The sequence below is a fragment of the Loxodonta africana genome, chromosome 6 (genome assembly GCF_030014295.1).
Source record: "Loxodonta africana isolate mLoxAfr1 chromosome 6, mLoxAfr1.hap2, whole genome shotgun sequence".
NCBI lineage: Eukaryota > Metazoa > Chordata > Mammalia > Proboscidea > Elephantidae > Loxodonta > Loxodonta africana.
The window spans coordinates 34718795-34737855 of NC_087347.1; the positions used below are offsets into that span (position 1 = coordinate 34718795).

The 19061-nt window shown below is 36.3% G+C and overlaps 1 protein-coding gene across 1 annotated transcript in view; it reads left to right on the forward strand.

Annotated features, from left to right (window-relative positions):
• ERBB4 (erb-b2 receptor tyrosine kinase 4) overlaps window positions 1-19061 on the forward strand; it is a 1250799-nt gene that overhangs the window by 887614 nt on the left and 344124 nt on the right. Inside the window, exons 6-7 of the mRNA XM_064286721.1 lie at window positions 12461-12579; window positions 16094-16235. Coding sequence (XP_064142791.1) covers window positions 12461-12579; window positions 16094-16235 — 261 coding nt within the window. The remainder of the gene's footprint in view (window positions 1-12460; window positions 12580-16093; window positions 16236-19061) is intronic.

Below are 19061 nucleotides of genomic sequence, written 5' to 3' on the forward strand. Positions count from 1 at the left end.
AGTGTTCAATGCGTTAAATGTATTCTTGCTATGATCTCTAAATTCAAGTGGGATATAGTCAAGGTTGTACTTTGGCTCTCGTGGACTTGTTCTAATTTTCTTCAACTTCAGCTTGCATATGAGCAACTTCTGGTCTTTTCCAAAGTTGGCCCCTGGCCTTGCTCTGACAGATGATATTGAGCTTTTCCATTTGTCTCTTTCCACATATGCAGTTGATCTGATTCCTGTGTATTCCATCTGGCAAAGTCCCTGTGCATAGTCCCCGTTTATGTTGTTGAAAAAAGGTATTTGCAATGAAGAAGTTGTTGGTCTTGCAAAATTCTATCATGCAATCCCCAGTGTCGTTTCTATTACCAAGGCCATATTTCCCAACTACCAATCCTTATTTGTTTCCAACTTTCACATTCTAATTGCCAGTAATTATCTATGCATCTTGATTGCATGTTTGATCAATTTCAGACTGCAGAACTTGGTAAAAAATCCTTAATTTCTTCATCTTTGTCTTTAGTGCTTGATCTGTAAATTTGAATAATAGTCATATTAACTGATCTTCCTTGTAGGTGTATGGATGTTATTGTCCTATCACTGACAGCCTTGTATTTCAGGATAGCTCTTGAAATGTTCTTTTTGACAATGAACATGATATCATTCCTTTTCAATTTGTCATAGCAGACCATATGATTGTCTGTTTCAGAATGGCCAATACATTTCAGCTCACTAATGCCTAAGATATTGGTGTTTATGTGTTCTATTTCATTTTTGATGTTATCCAATTTTTCTAGATTCATACTTTGTACATTCCATGTTCCTATTATTAATGGATGTTTACAGCTATTTCTTCTCATTTTGAGTCACGCGACATCCACAAATGAAGGTCCCGATAGCTTAACTCCATCCATGTCATTAAGGTCAACTCTTCTTTGAGAGGGCAGCTCTTTCCCAGTTATACTCTGAGCACCTTCAAACCTGAGGGGCTCATCTTCTAGTACTATATCAGACAATCTTCTGCTGCTATCCATAAGGTTTTCACTGGATAATTCTTTTCAGAAGTAGACTGCTGGGTCCTGCTTCCTAGTCTGTGTTACTCTGGAAGCTCATTTGAAACCTGTGCACCATGAATCACGCTGCTGGTATTTGAATACTAGTGGCATAGCTTCCAGCATCACAGCAACACAGAAACCACCACAGTATAACAAACTAAGAGATGTGTGGGTGTCTGTAAAATTAGTAGGTCATAAAAAAAAAAAAAAAAAAAATTTTTTTTAATTAGTTGTGGTGGGATGGATTACTTTTTATGGCCTTTCTAGCCATGGTCTTGTAATTCCTACCAAAAGATTGGGTGGGACTATGCAAATAAGCTGTCTGGCCCACTAAGGGGATTACAGAGCTTGCTAATAATACAAATAAGGTGCATATCACACTTGTGGAAGTGGGACCATGCAAATAAGATGTATGGAACCCTAATGAGGGAATTGGTCAGTTTTGCTATCCACTAGGCTTAAAATGAGCCACCCCAGAGGTGAAAAGTAGGGGATCTCACTACCACCAAGAAAGAATAGCTAGGAATAGAGCATGCTCTTTGGATCCAGTATCTCTGCACTGAGAACCTCCTAGACCCAGGAGACAGAGACAGCTGTAACATTGGAGATGGCAAGGGCAGGCAAGAAGAAGTGGTAGAGAAATGGCAGCAGCAGAGGCAGCAGAACCAGGAGACCAGCAGGGACAATGCAGTGGGCTTCCTGTCCTATGGAGCAAAAGAGTTTAGTGCCTTTGGGCAGGAGGCTTCCTGGCAGAGGGAGGTGCCTTCAGACACTTGGCAGAGCTAGGCTCGCTGTTCCATGGAGTAGGAGAGCAGAGCATCTTTGGGCCAAGGCTTACGAGCAGAATGGTATGCCTCTGGGCTCTTAACAATGGAGCTAAAGAGCTTTGTAACACTTACCTGAGCAGGGCAGAGGTGGGCCAGCTCAGGAGGCCCAAGAGGCCTGAGGGGCCAAGAGGTCGAGGGGGAGAAGGCTGAGAGACTGATGGCCAAGGAGAGACCTTCCTGAAGAAGCTCTCCGAATACGAACTGCATCCTGAGCCATTCCTGATCCTGAATTGTAACCTGTTACTTCCTTAATAAACCCCATAATTGTGAGTTTTCTGTGTGAGTTCTGTGTGGCCAATGCAATGAATTATCGAACCCAGCAGAGAAGTAGAGAGTGCCGTGGGAGGGACAGCTCATGTCAGAATTTTTTTAAAAATTGGGGCTAAGGAGTATATCTGATCTTTGCTTCATAGAAATATGCCTTGGACTGTTGATTCTTGATTCTCTTTCCCCCTTGTGAAGTTGGAGAAGGTCAGACATCCCTCCCATGCCATTTTTTACATCAATAATATAAAGAGATCCTTGGTGGACCAGTGGTTAAACATTTGGCTGCTAACAGAAAGTTCACTTGTTCAAACCAACCAGTCACTACATAGGAGAATGATGTGGCAGTCTGCTTCTGTAAAGATTTACCACCTTGGGACCCTATAGCACAGTTCTGCTCTGTCTATAGCATCACTGTGAGTCATACTTGATGGCACTGGGTTTGGTTTGGTTTTATTTGGAATCAGTGGTATAAGGAGCTCTTGGCTTCCTCTGAAAAATCCCTGCCTCTTTATCCTTCTGTAAGCCTTTGTTTTGGGTTTTTTAAGCCTGTGTTAAGTAGTTTGTAAGTGGCTGCTAAGCTAAAGGTTGAATTCCAAGTTTGAAGTTGGAGCCATTAAATCAATGGTGGGAAGAGAAACTGAGACAGAGACTATATAAGAGGAGAATAAAGTTGTGACTGGAGATTGAGTTTAGTTTTGGGCTTTATGAGTCTTGGATATTTTCATTCATCCAAGTGGAACTGCCCAAGGATTAGTCAGTTATAGACTGGAAACTCAGGTGGGCTGTTCAGAGATATTGTGGATAAAGGTCTGGAAATAGATATATGTATGAAATATTTTAGAACAGATGTTTTGCATACAACTCCTGCAAAATGGCTCTGAGGGGAATGCAGAGGATGAGATAAAATGAGAATTTTTAAAAAATTTATTTTTAAGGTGAGAGTCTTGAGAATTTTATGGGCTGTGAAGAAAAGGCCAGTAAAGAGAGACATTGATTATGAAAAGAGAGCGTATAAATATTTATGACACAAAAATTTGGATTTACATGGGGTCCTAGAGCTCAAGAATAGCCTAGGAAAGAGCTCTTTACCTGAGGATAGTGACCTTTCAGTTTTCTAATGCTATTAAATGTAGTATTTCTCATTGTATTTCCATGTCATTGCTGACAAGCGTATTTTAATTCACCCAGGTTGACTGTGGAGCATGGGTTTTGCTGTTATGTTAAGAATCTAGAAACTCTGGGACTCCCTGAAGGACTAGTGCTATCTTTTAGAGATGCATGCATATTTTGGATTTGGCCACAGGCAAATCAGTTTATTTGGGGTTCAGTTTCCTCATCAATAAAATGTGAAATTTAGACAAGGTCATTCATCAAGAAATACTTATTAATTGCTAAACTGATTTGATGCCCTTTCTTTTCCATTTTTAATATTCTGATTATTTTAGTCACAAAATTGGTGGCTTTTTGCAATCTGAGAAGGAAACTCATCCAGGTGTATAGTGAATGAGAAAGATAGATTATTCTCCTCTACAGATATTTTGAATAAGGAACTAGAATAAGCAAAAGAGGGTTTTTTGTTTTGTTTTTTTGTTTTCCCCATGAAGGATGGGTATAAAGATGTATGATCTACTATATACAAGGTAATTTTGAAAGGTTGAATGTCAACTTCTCTACATGTCTAGGTTCATGTAATGCCCATGATCTTATATATTGATTCCAATTTTCTTTTATTTCTTATCTCTGGCATATCATTTATTGGTGAAATGTCCAGATGCAGCTTCAAATCTAATATAAAAATATATGTTTAAAACACTTTAACTCTTTAGTTTTCTGTGTAGATTCATACTCTTTATTGTCTTGAAACTTGTATCTGTAGTCCTATGAGGAATATGCAAAATAGCTTATGCTCAATCTCAGACAAATTTTTATAGCTGATATAAAACAATATTTGACTTTCTGTGTGTGTGTTTTGATTCCTGACTCATAAACTTTGGTGATGTTAATAGCCTATTAATAAGGCAGAATTTCCCTGGCGTCTAGCAGTGTAGTTTCAAATCAGCTTTAAGGTCCTTCATTGAATCATTGAGCATGGTTTTATATAATAGGTTGAGTAAAATTTCATTACGTAAATGAATAAAGCAGCTGGTGATGAAGATTATATTAGACAAGATGCCTTTCTTATTTGACACAACTAACAATATTATCATGTCACACCCTGTGGGTCACCAGGGATTTATCTGGGACAAGGGTCAAACTTGATTAGTAGCTGCCAAAATCTGAGCATCCTTTCTTTTTTAAATATTTTATTGTGATTTTAGAGAAAATTTACATAGCAAATTAGGTTCTCATTTAACAATTTTTTTTATACATGTTATTCAGTGACATTGGTTGCACTTTTCACGATGTGTCAGCATTCTTATTCTTTCCATTCTGGTTGTTCTATTTCCATTAATCTAGCTTTATTGTCCCCCTTACCTTCTTATCTTTGGTCTAGAATAAATGTTGTTAGGTCTCATTTAGAAAATTGTTTAGAGGAGCACAGATTCATGGATGATAGTATTCATTTTACCACTCCCTCTGTCTTTGGACAGACAGGTGACATCTGGGCCTGGTTTGAGTTCCAAGTTTAAAGAGTCTTCCAGGATGATAGTCTCTGGAGTTCCTATAGTCTCTATTGGTCCAGTAAGCCTAGCTTTTTTTTTTTTTTTTTTAGGAATTTGAGTTTTGTTCTATGTTTTTTACCTATTCTATCTGGGACCATCTATTGTATCCCTGTTTGGAATGGTCAGCAGTGGTAGCCAGGCACTGTTAAGTTCTTCTGGTGTCAAGGTAGGCAAGGCTGTGTGGTTTGTGTAGACCATGGTTTCTTTCTTTCTCTCTTGCTCCAGATGCGTAGAGACCAATAGTTGTATCTTAGACAGCCACTTACAAGATCCCAGATGTTACTCACCAAACTAGGATGTAGAATGTTATCTTTTTGAGCTATTTTATGTCAGTCGACCAAGTTAGCCCTGAGAATGGGCACACTTTTAGTAAGTGACTCCAAATGTCAATTTCAGTCAGCGCTGTGTAGATATTTGCCATATTTTTTAGGTGAATTATAGAAATGTTATTGCAGTTAGGATTAAGCAATTATATTACCAGTGGGAGTGTATAACTAAAGGCATGGCCTAGTCAGTTCATTTGGAGTAGCTTATTTTCTATCACCAGAATAGGAGCCCCGGTGGCACAGTGGTTAAAGGCTTCTCTGTTTACTGAAAGGTTAGTAGTTCAAATCTGCCAACCGCTTCACGGGAGAAAGATGTGGCAGCCTGCTTCCATGAAGATTTATAGCCTTGGAAACCCTGTGGGACAGTTCTGCTCTGTCCCATAGGGGGATTAGAAATAAAAGATAATCAGTGAGTTATTTTTTTTTTTTTTTCCATGTTGTGAAAATGACAAGGCTTTGAACCTATTCATTCAGGTTCATTTGTATTTCCACCCCAATATACTGAATCAGAATCTACATTTTAGCAAGATCCTCAGGTGATTCTTATGCATAACTTCCTGGGAACTTGTTAGAAATGCGTCAGCAGGGGTTTGAACCTGAATGAACTGCTTCGAAACCCTGGAAAGTAGGTATGATTGTGCTGTCTTTGGAGAGCCTTGATAATTTATCATAATTCCACTTTGCTAGGTTCAATTATTACAAACAAATAAATACCTTCTCAGAGAGCCTTTTTTTTCAGTGCCTCCAAGTGCATAATTCCTTTCCTGTCCCAGCAGTGTTTCACTTAACTACTTTGTGATCCAGGATAAGATATGTCAGTCCTGATAAAAATCTCTCTCTACCTCTGCCTGTCCTCTAAATAAGTGTTTAGCTCTCAGGGAGAAACTCTTCATCAGGAAGAAGAGAGTGTCTTAGACCAAGGGTTTCTAAATGTTGGTTTGTTAAGGCTACTTCTGAAAAACCTGATGTTCCCACTAAAAAAATGAATTTTCCAGCACTCTCTTCAAACTCATTGATTCAGAAGGTAGGAACGAAGCCAAACATATTTATTTAAAGTCTTCCCATGTGATTCGTTGAGGCTACCAGGCACTGCTCACACAGATGTGTCCAATGGTGATCCTTTAGCAAATGAATAGCAGTGTATTCTCTGGTGTTAATTTTGTTTAAACTGATTTTCTACACATTCCAACTTGTTCTATAAGTGAATAGTGTGTACTTTTGGATGTTCTGTGAGCTTTATTTGTTCCTCTGAATGTACATCCCATTGAGAGTAGCTTTCTAAAAGCATGTTACACAACCCAAAATGTTCATCTTAGTCAGAATTTCACCATTCACAGAAATAAATATTGGACCACAGAGTGAGAGAGTAACCTAAAGAGCATTTTATCAAGGCCCCGTCTTTAATTAAGTGAACGTCTAAAGCATCTAGAAGAGATTTTCGTTAAAATACTGACAAATAAGAAGCCCATCTGACAGCTCATTACAGTGTTTTTATCACTCTAATAGTCAACAAATTCTTCCTCACATCCAACCAAAATCAGCTCTGCTTTAACCTAAGCATTTTTCTTCTTGTTCAAGCCTCCAAGTACCTGAGTAACTGAAACTACCGACCATCAAAACCACCGGTGCTCCTTGGAAACCTTAGGGGCAGTTCTACTGTGTCCTATAGGGTGGCTGTGAGTCTGAATTGACTCAACGGCAATGGGTTTTGTTTTCGGTTTTTTATAGGCAGCACAGAGATGCAGGTCACTGAATACTAATTGAAATGGAATAAGATATGGTTAGAAATATGCTCAGTGGTGGAATTGCACAGAGGGCTCTTGAGTGAGAAAAGAGAGCAGTTTTTTATGGTCTCTTACTTCTCTGGTATTTTTGCCTTAAGAATCAGCTAAGAAATTTTGGCCTCCCCCCACCTAGCCCAAATCTTCCCACCTGCTTGACATCAATTTTTGTTTGTTTGATTTCCCAATTAGTGATAGATGGTTTAACAACACAAATAGGAAATTAGTGACAGGTCAGGGTTATTAAGTTTCAGAAAAGAATAACTAGTCAATCAATCAAATGGTGTAAGTGACTTAGAGATTCTTTTTCCCTTTTGATTGGGTAAAATAATGGTTGTCAGCTCTATACTGCACACTGGAATGACCTGGCAAACTTATCGCTACTCTCAAAGCTCCTAGAACATTACCAGAGATTTTTGTTTAATAAGAATTAGGCAGTGCACGAGCATTCTTATTATTTTTTAAACACTGTGTATCTTGTCACTCAAAACGTGGTCTATGGACCCACAGGGGTGGAATTCATTACCTGGGAGCTTATTTGAAAAGGACATCTTGGGCCCCACTGATACTACTGAATCAATATCTTCATTCACACAAGATCTTCATATTAAAGTTGGAAAGGCACCATTAGATAACCTAACACACGGCTTGGGTCAGAACCACTGGACAGAGGAAATTGAAGAGATCAAAAGGCACTGAGGGAAGGCAGATGGAGGAGATAGTGCAGTGAAGGAGACAGGAGAGGAGGGAAGTGGCAGGGAGTAAAAACATAGGAAAAAAATACACTTACAAACACTTTGTCTAAATTTACCTTTTAAAATATTTTTTAAAGGGTAGAATCTTTTTTAAGGAGCCTCGGTGGTGCAATAGGAGACTTTGTGGTGCAGTGGTTAAAACACTTGGCTGAGAACCAAAAGTTCCCCAGTTGGAACACAACAGTCCCTCCTCGGGAGGAAGATGTGCTAGTCTGCTTTGGTAAAGATTATAGCCTTGGAAGCCCTATGCAGCAGTTCTGCTCTGTCCTGTAAGGTTGCTTTGAGTTGAAATCTCCTTGATGGCAGTGAGTTTGGTTTTGGTTTTGGTGATGCAATAGATAAGCACCTGGTTGATAATTGAAAGGTCAGCAGTTTGAACTCACCAGCCACTCTTGGAGAAAAGACCTGGCAATCTGCTCTCATAAAGATTATAGCATAGGAAACCCTACGGTGCCATTCTACTCTGTCCTACGGGCTGCTGTGAGTTGCAATCGACTGACCCGACAGCTCATGACAACAGAATTGTTTTGTCTTGTTACTGTGGTATCAGTGCTCTCTTTTACCTCATTTATGGGTGCTCTTCATCCTTTTTGTTACTCATAGGAAGCAATAATACGTATTTGATTATTAAATTGCCGAATGTCTTCAAGTAAAAAATAAAAAGAAACTTGCTCAGAGGGAGTAGCTTTAAGTGTAATTATCAGTTATTGTTATATTTAAAGTAATTTAGCTGTTGTTTTAATTAGTGAGACACTGATACGATAAAGCTACTTATAAATACCTTAATTTTTTGAGAGTTGAGTATTCTCTTAGCAATATCCCTTTATTATGAAATGTTTAGTTCCTTAAACTTTAGCCATTCAATTCTCTTGGATATTTTTAATGAATCCCTATTCCCAATTTCAAGATTACTGACCCTAATAGAACAAGCATCCTAACTTACCATGTTTTGCCTTTTATATTAAACAATCACAGTGGGTGGTGAACCTCCAATGAATAAGCTAGTTAAAATTCAACCCAAATATTTTAATGCACCCAATGAAGCAATTTAGAGAGGATATTAAATACTGGAAAAACATTCTAATGAAATAATATTCAAGCAAGGATGGAAATTAATAAAACCAAGGCAATTATAAGTTAATGTTCCTATGGAGGCTAAGTGAGTTATCTCATTGATTCCAGGAATTGTTTTTTGTTTTGTGTCTCCATCATGATAAAATATGAGTATAGTTTGATGTGTTTAATTCATATTGCGTAAATAATGCTTTTTAATCAAAACATAGCATTATATTTAAATTTAAATACATTTAAATTTCCTTTACGGTACTCTTCCTTTACATGCAGCCTTTATATGTGCAAAGAGAGTGTTTAACCTCTAAAAACAAGTCTCATATAACAGTGTGAGGAAATGTTAGCTCTGCCACCTTGCTTTGTAGAGATTAAGCTTTCGGTTTTGTTCTTTTTTTGCTGATTTATGTTATTATCCGTCAGGCAAACACTTCCAATATGTTTCATGCTTACTGAACTTTGAATTGGAATTAGACATGTGAAAATCTTTATAACGAGAAGTGCTGTTTTAAAAGTTGAATGTATTGTATATAATTTTTTTAATCGAATGTAGGCTGCTTTGGAGACAAATCCCGTAATTCCCTTGTAACATGAATAATTTCTTTCTGCATATACTTAATTTATTTTCTTAAATGCTATTATGTTTTAGGTGAAAGTTTATGGTACAAATTAATTCCTCATTCAAAAATTTATACTCAAATTGTTTTGCTACATTGGTTACAACTGAGTTAAATGTTTTTAAAGAAGTTGTATTTGGATGATTATGAGGGATGAGTCTTTGCATGCTCCTGAAATGGAAGGAAATATCTGAGAGCAAAGCGTCCTGGAAAAATACAGGCTATATAAACACAGTATGGAGGAAGCTGCTATGCTGAAAAAATTGACATTGATTATCAATGTGTATTATTAAATAATTTAAAATACATATTTTAAGTCTTTCACAGTATATTAATTGTTATTAAATCTAGGATTGTACTATGTTAGATTACGTTTGTAATATACTGTTTTCATAGTTAATAGATGAATGTAACTTCATTTCTTAAAATGAACATTTAATAAACAATTTAAAAATAAATTCAGGGTTGATTATCTTTTCTTTATAAATATTTTCTACATGAATCTCCTTATCTGCCAGGAATGACCAAAGTATTTAAATGAAGGTAAACTGAAACTAAAGTAAAATATAATTATTTTAAATCAGCATAGAATTAAAAATAGAAATGAACACTTCAACGTGTGTCTAAGATTAAAATATGATGTTACTTACAGGGTCTGATTGCTAACTCAAATCCATGCTGTTGTTTTCCATCTGAATAATGCCTGTCAACTGGAAGCAAATTAGTAAACTTTCCACTTGTTTCTCATCTAGCTATTTATTTAACATATGTCTGCTATTTTAATTGGCAACTCTTAGCACGTCAAAAGAGCTTTGTTGAATCTGGAAGAGACAAATTTTGTTTGAATCTATTCTTTACAAAAATGTCTATTAACATTTTTCGTTTATATGGTATGAATTACTAATGAGGACATCTAAATAAATACCACGCTTGGTTAAATATAAGCACATCAATATAAACACAGTGTATGAACATGAAGCGCTAAAGAGTAGATATTATTTCTTTGGGCAAATATCAGATATATGTATATGTGACATAAATATAATTAAAAAATATGAATACCAGGTACAGTGTTCTCTAGATGAGGGAATACACCAGTGAACAAAATAAATGTAATACGGGATCTTAGAAGTTTCTTAGATGTGTCTTATAAGTTGTAAAGTATCCTAGAAGATGATCCTGTGCAACTTCTAAATAATTAAATAAATATATCCATATATACATAAAGCAGAGTGAGACACAGGGCATCAGGAGTGGGTTGTTTAGAAAGGATTCAGTATCAAATGAGGGTAAACTTTACTGACAAGATGAAATTTGAAGAAAGACTTGAAGAAAGTAAAGAGTATGCCAAGCTTATTTATTATGTAGACTTTTATACTAGAATACTACTTCTGTCATGCAGGACATTCCAGGGCCTAGAGATCATTTCCCAGTAGCTGAGGGCAAAGACCAGGCCTCTCTTTGGGTAAGGTTAATTCTTAATACACACTCTGGGGCTTCTATTAATTGAGTTAAAGTAATTAAGAATAAAAATATACTTGTTGGAAATCAGAAAAGTATATTCCACTTTGAACATGTTATTGTTGTTAATTGCCATCAAGTCCACTTTGGCTCATGGCAACTCCACGTACAACAGATCAAAATGTTGCCCAGTTCTACCCCATCTTCAAGATCATTCATATGCTGGAGTCCATTGTTGTAGCCAATGTGTTTTTCGAGTGCCTTCCAACCTAGGGGCTCATCTTCCAGCGCTATACTAGACAATGTTCTTTTGTAATCCATAAGTTTTTAATTGTCTAATTTTCAGAAGTATATCTCCAAGCCTTTCTTCCTAGTCTGTCTTAGTCTGGAAGCTCTGCTGAAACCTGTCCACTATGGGTGACCTTGCTGGTGTTTGAAATACCGGTGGCATAGTTTCCAGCATCACAGTGACATGCAAGCCACCACAGTTCAACACAGTTTTACACATTAAAAAAAAATCTAAATAGGGTCTTCTGTAGATAAAATAGGGACTTCTGTAGATAAATGGAACTACACCCTGCAATTCAATAGAGAGCTCAGATCTGAAAGTCTTCTACTTGTAGGTATCATGTAAAGTCAGGAACGAATCATTTCACACAGAAGAAAGCCAATAGCCCCCTCAAAAATTCTCAAGAGCAACTCTGGGGAAATACTAATGTTTACAGGGCAGAGTCTTGATATAGTATCACTGAAGGAAGCTTAGAAGAATTATCAAAGAGATGGGAAGAAGCAAGGCTGAAGTTTGAACACTGAAGGCAAGTGGTGAAATGCTACCTGTATCCTGTAAAATTAAGTCCTCTAAGCACTTTAAAATTCTCTTTGGAATAAGTGAGATTACAGAGTTTTGCCCTTCGATACAATAGTTTTGATACCCAGCCTGTAGCACTGCTTTTACTAAAGTATACCTTGGTATGCTGCTGTCAGTTTAGATCGAAGGAGGTTATAAGAAAAGACCAATGCAACGTTTTAGTGTGTTTTCTATAAATGTTTTCTTTTCTGTGTTGAAGATGTTGTTTAGTTCCATGCACAGTTTCCTCATTTTGAGGAACTTTGGTAGAAATTTCACAGAAATCTCAGGATTAGGAACAGTTGGGCTACTGCTGATCAGTTATCAGTTTTTTACATAATATGAATTATGTCATATATAATGAGAATCATGTAAAGTTTTATGTTTCCCTTTTTGCATTGAGTACTAGGTATCTTAGACTCAAATTTGGGAACATCTTCAATAAGACCTTCCTGTGTGAATTCTATGAATTCATTTCACTGCTAACTCCATCTTTTCCAACCTGCCAAAACACCTCATTCGGTTATATCCAATTTGATTCTTTTGGATAAATTGTACGATTTTTGTAAAGCACTGAGTATTTGCTGGAACAAGAAAGAAAATAAAAAGACTGTATAAATCTTGAAGACTTTTATGTATTAATTTTAATATAGTTGCAGGCTTCATTCCACAAATGTTCACTGAATTGTCAACTGTGAGTTGAGTCCATTGTTACTCCAGAACTCCGCTTTTCTCAGCTACTCCATAAAATCCAAGAAATTTCTCTTGTTGGCTGATTTTGATCGGGCTCGATCTCTATTTTTTGCAGTGACCAGGACAGTGTGCGCAGAACAATGTGATGGCAGGTGCTACGGACCCTACGTCAGTGACTGCTGCCATCGAGAATGTGCTGGAGGCTGCTCGGGACCTAAGGACACTGACTGCTTTGTACGTCTGGGGTTCTCCCATTTACTCTCTTGCTTCCAACCCTCCCAGTCTGACTCAGGCACACTGAATTCTTAACATCTTATTACAATAACTTTAAGCTTAGCCTTCTCAGGATTAACAAAGCTGTTCTGCCTTCAGAGACATCATTTCCTCCTGAGTTGGCTATTAAGTTTAGTTGTTCTGTTCTAGTAAATGAATTGTGTCTTTTTGATATATTTTATATTACAAGTGAGATTTATTGGAGAACTTGAAAGAAAACATATTTAAATATCTTTTTAAACTATAATAGCATCCTTTCCAAAATTTGCAATACTGCCTGTTTATGTTGTTTTACCGTCGAGTCCTCTAGTTGGGAGTACTTGCGTTTTATTTCTTGAATATACATTTCAAGATTATAGCAGATAAATTTATGAATTTAAGTATTTTTCCTAGTTTATATTGTTTATAAGCTTATATTACTTATTCAAAGTTTATAAGATTTACAAATGAACGTTTAAAGTAATGTATATGCTTATCTGTGGGATTTTTATTTCAGAACTGGTCACTTTTACTTTCTTAAAATTAGCATTGTAGCTTGTTGGAGACACATTTTAGTTACATTATCATATCCCTGATATAGCTATTTTTGTCCTTGTGAATACGTAGAAGCAATTCTGAGAGCCATAGTTAACTCAGTTTTATACATATAGACCATTAGTTTAATTTTAAGCTAGGAATCCTAAAAATAAATTGTTTTTATTGTTAAAAATAAACACAGGAGTTTATTTTAATTATTCTTCCTCTCAAATATCTAGTGGATACACATACATATTTAGAATAGAGCTTTAACAAAACAGCACTTAGTTCCTGAAACAAGCAAAATATAAATTATAGCTTTTTTATAGAGACAGTAGTTTTGTAATTATTAATGCCATAAGATGCTTAATTTGTCTAAATTCCATACTGCAACAAAATATGTGTTGCAGCATAGGGAGGAGAAAAAAAAAAAGAAAACCAAAAAAGTTAAACATTTAAGGAAGATATTCAGCAGGCCTTGAACTAGATAGAACCTTACCCTTGTCTATCACCAGACATGACATGGAAGCTGCAGGTGTTATGTTAGCGATTCTAAACCAAGAACAACAGTGTTGTTGTTGTTAGGTGCTGCCCAGTCAGCTCTGACTCATAGCAATCCTATGTACAACAGAATGAAACATGGCCCAACCCTGCGCCATCCTTACAGTCCTTGTTATGCTTGAGCCCATTGTTGCAGCCACTGTGTCAATCCGTCTAGTTGAGGGTCTTCCTCTCTTTCCCTGATCCTCTATTTTACTAAGCATGATGTCCTTTTTCAGGTACTAATCCCTCCTGCTAACATGTCCAAAGTACATGAGACAAAGTCTCACTGTCCTTGCTTCTAAGGAACATTCTGACTGTGCTTCTTCCAAGACAGACTTGTTTGTTCTTCCAGTAGCCCATGGTATATTCAATATTCTTCACCAAAACCAAAATTCAGAGGCATCGATTTTTCTTCAGTCTTCCTTATTCGTTGTCCAGTTTTGCACGCATATGAGGTGATTGAAAATACCATGGCTTGGGTCAGGCGTACCTAGTCCTCAAAGTGACATTTTTGGTTTTTAATATTTTAAGGACGTCATTTGCCACAGATTTGTCCAATGCAATACGTTGTTTGATTTCTCGACTGCCACTTCCATGGTCGCTGATTGTGGATCTAAGTAAAATGAAATCCTTGACAAATTCAATCTTTTCTCCATTTATCATGATGTTGATTATGGATCCAGTTGTGAAGATTTTTGTTTTCTTTCTGTTGAGGTATAATCCATACTGAAGGGTGTAGTCTTTGATCTTCATCAGTAAGTGCTTCAAGTCCTCTTCACTTTCAGCAAGCAAGGTGATGTCTTTTGCACATAGCAGATTGTTAATGAGTCTTCCTCCAATCCTGGTGCTGTGTTCTTATTCATGTAGTCCAGCTACAACAATAAACACCAATAATAAAAAACATTCACTTTGAAGTTTTCCCTGTATTTTCATTGTCGTGATAAGCAGAATGCCAGGTGAGTTTCAAAATTCTCATTACTTTTACACAAGGGTCCAGTGATTCCATTTCGGCGTTTGGTACAGAATGTTCAAACATGCCAGACCAGGGCCTTGGTTGAAGTTACATTGTTTCTGTATGCTGTCTGGAAGGTAAATTTGTTTTATTCTTCCAGCTCCGGTTCCTTTGTTCCCAAGAAATCTATGTACGATGCTGCATAAAGTATGTTAGGAAAGCAATTATAAAGACACATGAAGTTTTATAGCCATAAAATAAAATTCACTGAGTTTTCTGGATTGCTTTTTAATAGATTCTTCCTGGAAAGTGTCATCTTAGTGAATAATGTATCATCAGTGAGTCTTGTTATGATTATGCATCTAGTAGACCATCATCAAGGAATTGTCATGTTTGTGATAAAGTGCTTGCTAAAACAACAATTGATGAAGCGAATGTTTTGAAGAAACAGAATAAATTAATGCTTATTGGTAACCATACATACAATTTATGATGAAATGTAAAACATTGTTTGAGTTCACATTAGCTTGCCTTCGAAGTCTAAATTATTTCTATGAAAGTTTTTTAATTAGGAGAATTAGTTACTCTACCATTTTGTTAATAGTGTGTTTCCATATGTATATATGTTCTCTTTTTATACGAAGTACCTAACTCTCAGGTAGTAAATTTGTTTTTAATTTTTCTAAAACACATTTGAAAATATTAATAAACTGAAGTCTCAATACAAATATATATCAGCTGCAATGAATTGTCTTACTTGAAGTTGATGGCTTTTACTATATGGTATGGCAATATGAAAAAAGACGATACAAGGAATGGCATCATATTATCTAATGACTGGTCAACTATAGTTATCTCTTTATATTTTTGCATTCCACACACCACATTACCCTTGACTAGTCACCTGCCAAAGTCTTTCCTTTAAGTTTAAATGTCCATCACAGTGTTTGTTTATTATACAAAAGTGATGACTATGCTTAACATATCACTTAAGATACTGAACTCTACAAATGCCACTTTAAAGAAAAGTCTAGTCTGTAAAACTGAGAGTTTTGTTGTCAGTGCCAGACTCTAAGACAAAACATAAATGCTTCCAATAGATGTGAGCCTAAATAATTTTTTACAATTAGCTGACTTTAATAATTTAAACCAATCCTCAGTTTAGAAATTAGTGGATAGACACTAAGTAATTTGAATATCAGTAACCATAGTTGTTACATATATTTACTGACATTTGAAAATAAAATGTGAAATTTTTGAAGTCCAAATTTATAATTAAAAAAATAAACACAATTGACTTTGAAATTATAAAATTTTATGGTATACATGAAGTTGATATAAGCTAAGATAAAGGTGTATCCCAGTAAAGAACACATCCTTCTCACCAAATTGTTGCAGCAGTGTTCCTTTAGCAAGTGTTATGAAGATTATTTTAAAATTAAAATAATATTTGGTGTTTTTCAGGCCTGCATGAATTTCAATGACAGTGGAGCATGTGTTACTCAGTGTCCCCAAACTTTTGTCTACAATCCAACCACCTTTCAATTGGAGCACAATTTCAATGCTAAGTACACATATGGAGCATTCTGTGTCAAGAAATGCCCACGTAAGTAACAAAATGGCAACATCCAAATTAATTAGATTATTTAAAAATGAAGGAAATTCATGTAAGTTCATTTTAATTTGAAATTTGTAACGATATTGGGAATTACTTTGGATATGGATACTATATCCATCCTATTTCACATAAGGAAACTAAAACTCAAAACATGAAAGTGATTGGCCCAAATTTCACAGCAAAGGAATGACATGTTTGAGGTTAGAGTGCAGAGCCGTTGACTTCTAAACTCGTTATTTTCACTATACCTTGTTTTTTTGTTTGTTTTCGTTTTTTTACCATTATGCTGCTTCTCAGGAAAGTGATTAGTTAAATGGCATCAAGTCATGTATTGCATGGGATCTGCTTCTAATAAGAATAAATTTTTAACTGAAATTATTTCTAATTGCATATTTATCCTTGAATATATAGCATTATAGTTTGAATTATCATATCTGAACTAAAACAATGACAATAGCTATATGGAGTATGTTGGGTGGTCTTTATCAAATTAATAGTTTATCCAGGGGATTCAAAGTGACCAGCTGAATTTTCAACAGGAATTCAGTATGATATATGTCTTGATACTCACTCAAGTCAGTTTCTTTGCTTTGAGCGACCAACAGGATAATCCCTCATGGTTTTACCTTTTAGAAAGGCTGAAATAAAAAGAACTACGTTTGTTCCTATACTTATTTAAAAAGAGGCTTTATAATCTACAAGCAGACAGATATTGTGACTTTCTTCACTTTGTGTATTCCATGCATGAGGCAGTTTAAGGATGTGAAATTAGTCGTTGGTTCTGGCTTTGCCTACTTGTTAGTCACGTGATTGTGAATTAAGACATTTAGCTTCCTATATCTATTTCCTCCACTTTAAAATGTGAATGTTAATAACCATATCTCCCCCTTTCTTTTTCCCCAGAGTCATTATAAGGATCAGAGGGCTTAGGAATATGGATCAGAGGGAATAGGGTATTAAAAAAAAAGTCTTTGAAAACACAATTCTAGTCATTATTATACATTTCTGTATATTGGTTAAAAGGATGATTGTGTTTAGACTTCTTTAAGTACATATATTAACATGCCTCCAAATTATCAATTTAAAGTCATAAACACACTCTAATGCTAACACAGTAGAGATTTTCCATCTTAAAACCTTTAATATCCACACCGGTGTTTTTGATCTGATATTCTCTTATCTAAAGTTACCCTGTGTCTCACCACCTACCATCCTTGCAAAATGGGGGTTTTGAAAGTATTGTAGGATGGTATCTCAGTCATCTGGTGCTGCCGTAACAGAAATACCACAAGTGGATGGCTTTAACAAAGAGAAATTTATTCTTTCACAGTCTGGTAAGTTACAAGTCCAAGTTCAGGATGTCAGCTCCAGGGGAAGGCTTTCTCTCTTTGTCAACTCTGGAGGAAAGTTCTTGTCCTCAATCTTCTTCTGGTCAAGGAGTTTCTCAGGCACAGGAACCCCGGGTCCAAAGGACTCACTCTGCTCCCAGTGCTGCTTTTTTGGTGGTATGAGGTCCCCAAATCTCTGGTTGCTTCCCTTTCCTTTTATCTCTTGAGAGAAAAAGATGGTGCGGGCCACACCCCTGGTAAACTTTCTTTACATTGGATCAGGGAGGTGACCTGAGTAAGGGTGGTATTACAATCCCACCCTGATCCTCTTTAGCATAAAATTATGATCACAAAATGGAGGATAACCACACAATACTGGGAATCATGGCCTAACCAATTCGACACATATTTTTGGGGGGACATAATTCAATCCATGACAAATAGGGCTAGATAATCAAATGTTTTCCTTTTCTCAGACAAAATCCCTCCTACTCTACCACCTTCAAATTGTGGTATCTTCTCCCAAAGACATTTGAAATGATGATTTTTGAGAATTTTGGTGTTTTCCCTTTTATTCATGTCCTCAGGTTGAAGCCCGGGGTTTGTGAGAGTGGATAGGGCACAGGGAAATCTAAACCAGGAAATTCCCATTTCCTTTACTATAATCTGTACAGTGGCTCATCTGAAGGCTCTCAACTCCAAGTTTAGTCAAGTGACTAAACACAGAAAATTTTGTGAAATTACATACCCAGTTTAGATATGGTAATTTACAAAATTTGTATCTTGAATTAGTTTGTATATATCAAATTACAAACTAACTTAGAAGACTTCAGTATTTATCTGCTGTAAAATTCAGGTCTCTGATAGTCCTTGCTCACAAGGCATTATTCACCAGACTGGAAGTGTTTTGTGAAAACAAGGATATCTAGCTTTAAAATACTGGTCCTTAAATCCATAATCCCGAACTCTGAAATCCAAATACTCCAAACACCAAATATTTTTTGAAACAATTTGACTACAAAACCTGAATCAAATTGGTATAAGGTTCTTTATAACCTTCATCTATTCCATTTTTCATACATTGCTGCAGAAATGCCTTGAAGAAGAGATGGTTACTTAATATATACTACATGTACCTATTGCAGGTTGGAGTCCTCTGAGACAGAGATTAGGTTATTAGGAAGTGTTCTTAGAAACCACACCTGCAGGGAAGGGAAGGGAACAGATTTGGGCTATGATGGACGTCCAACAAAAGGTCTCTTTTGTGATGGATACTCTCTGGTGGATGTTAAATTGAGATATAAAGATCTTCACACTTTGTGCCCACTCCTATGGGTGCATGCATATCCCTCTACCTCAGATGCATTCCCTTCCTTCCTAGATTTTCTGGTCTTTTCCTAGACCAACCCACTGCTCGTGAGTCCATATATATTCTAATTTCAGGTTACTTCTCTTTCCACACAAAGTGAATGATCCAGTGCACTGC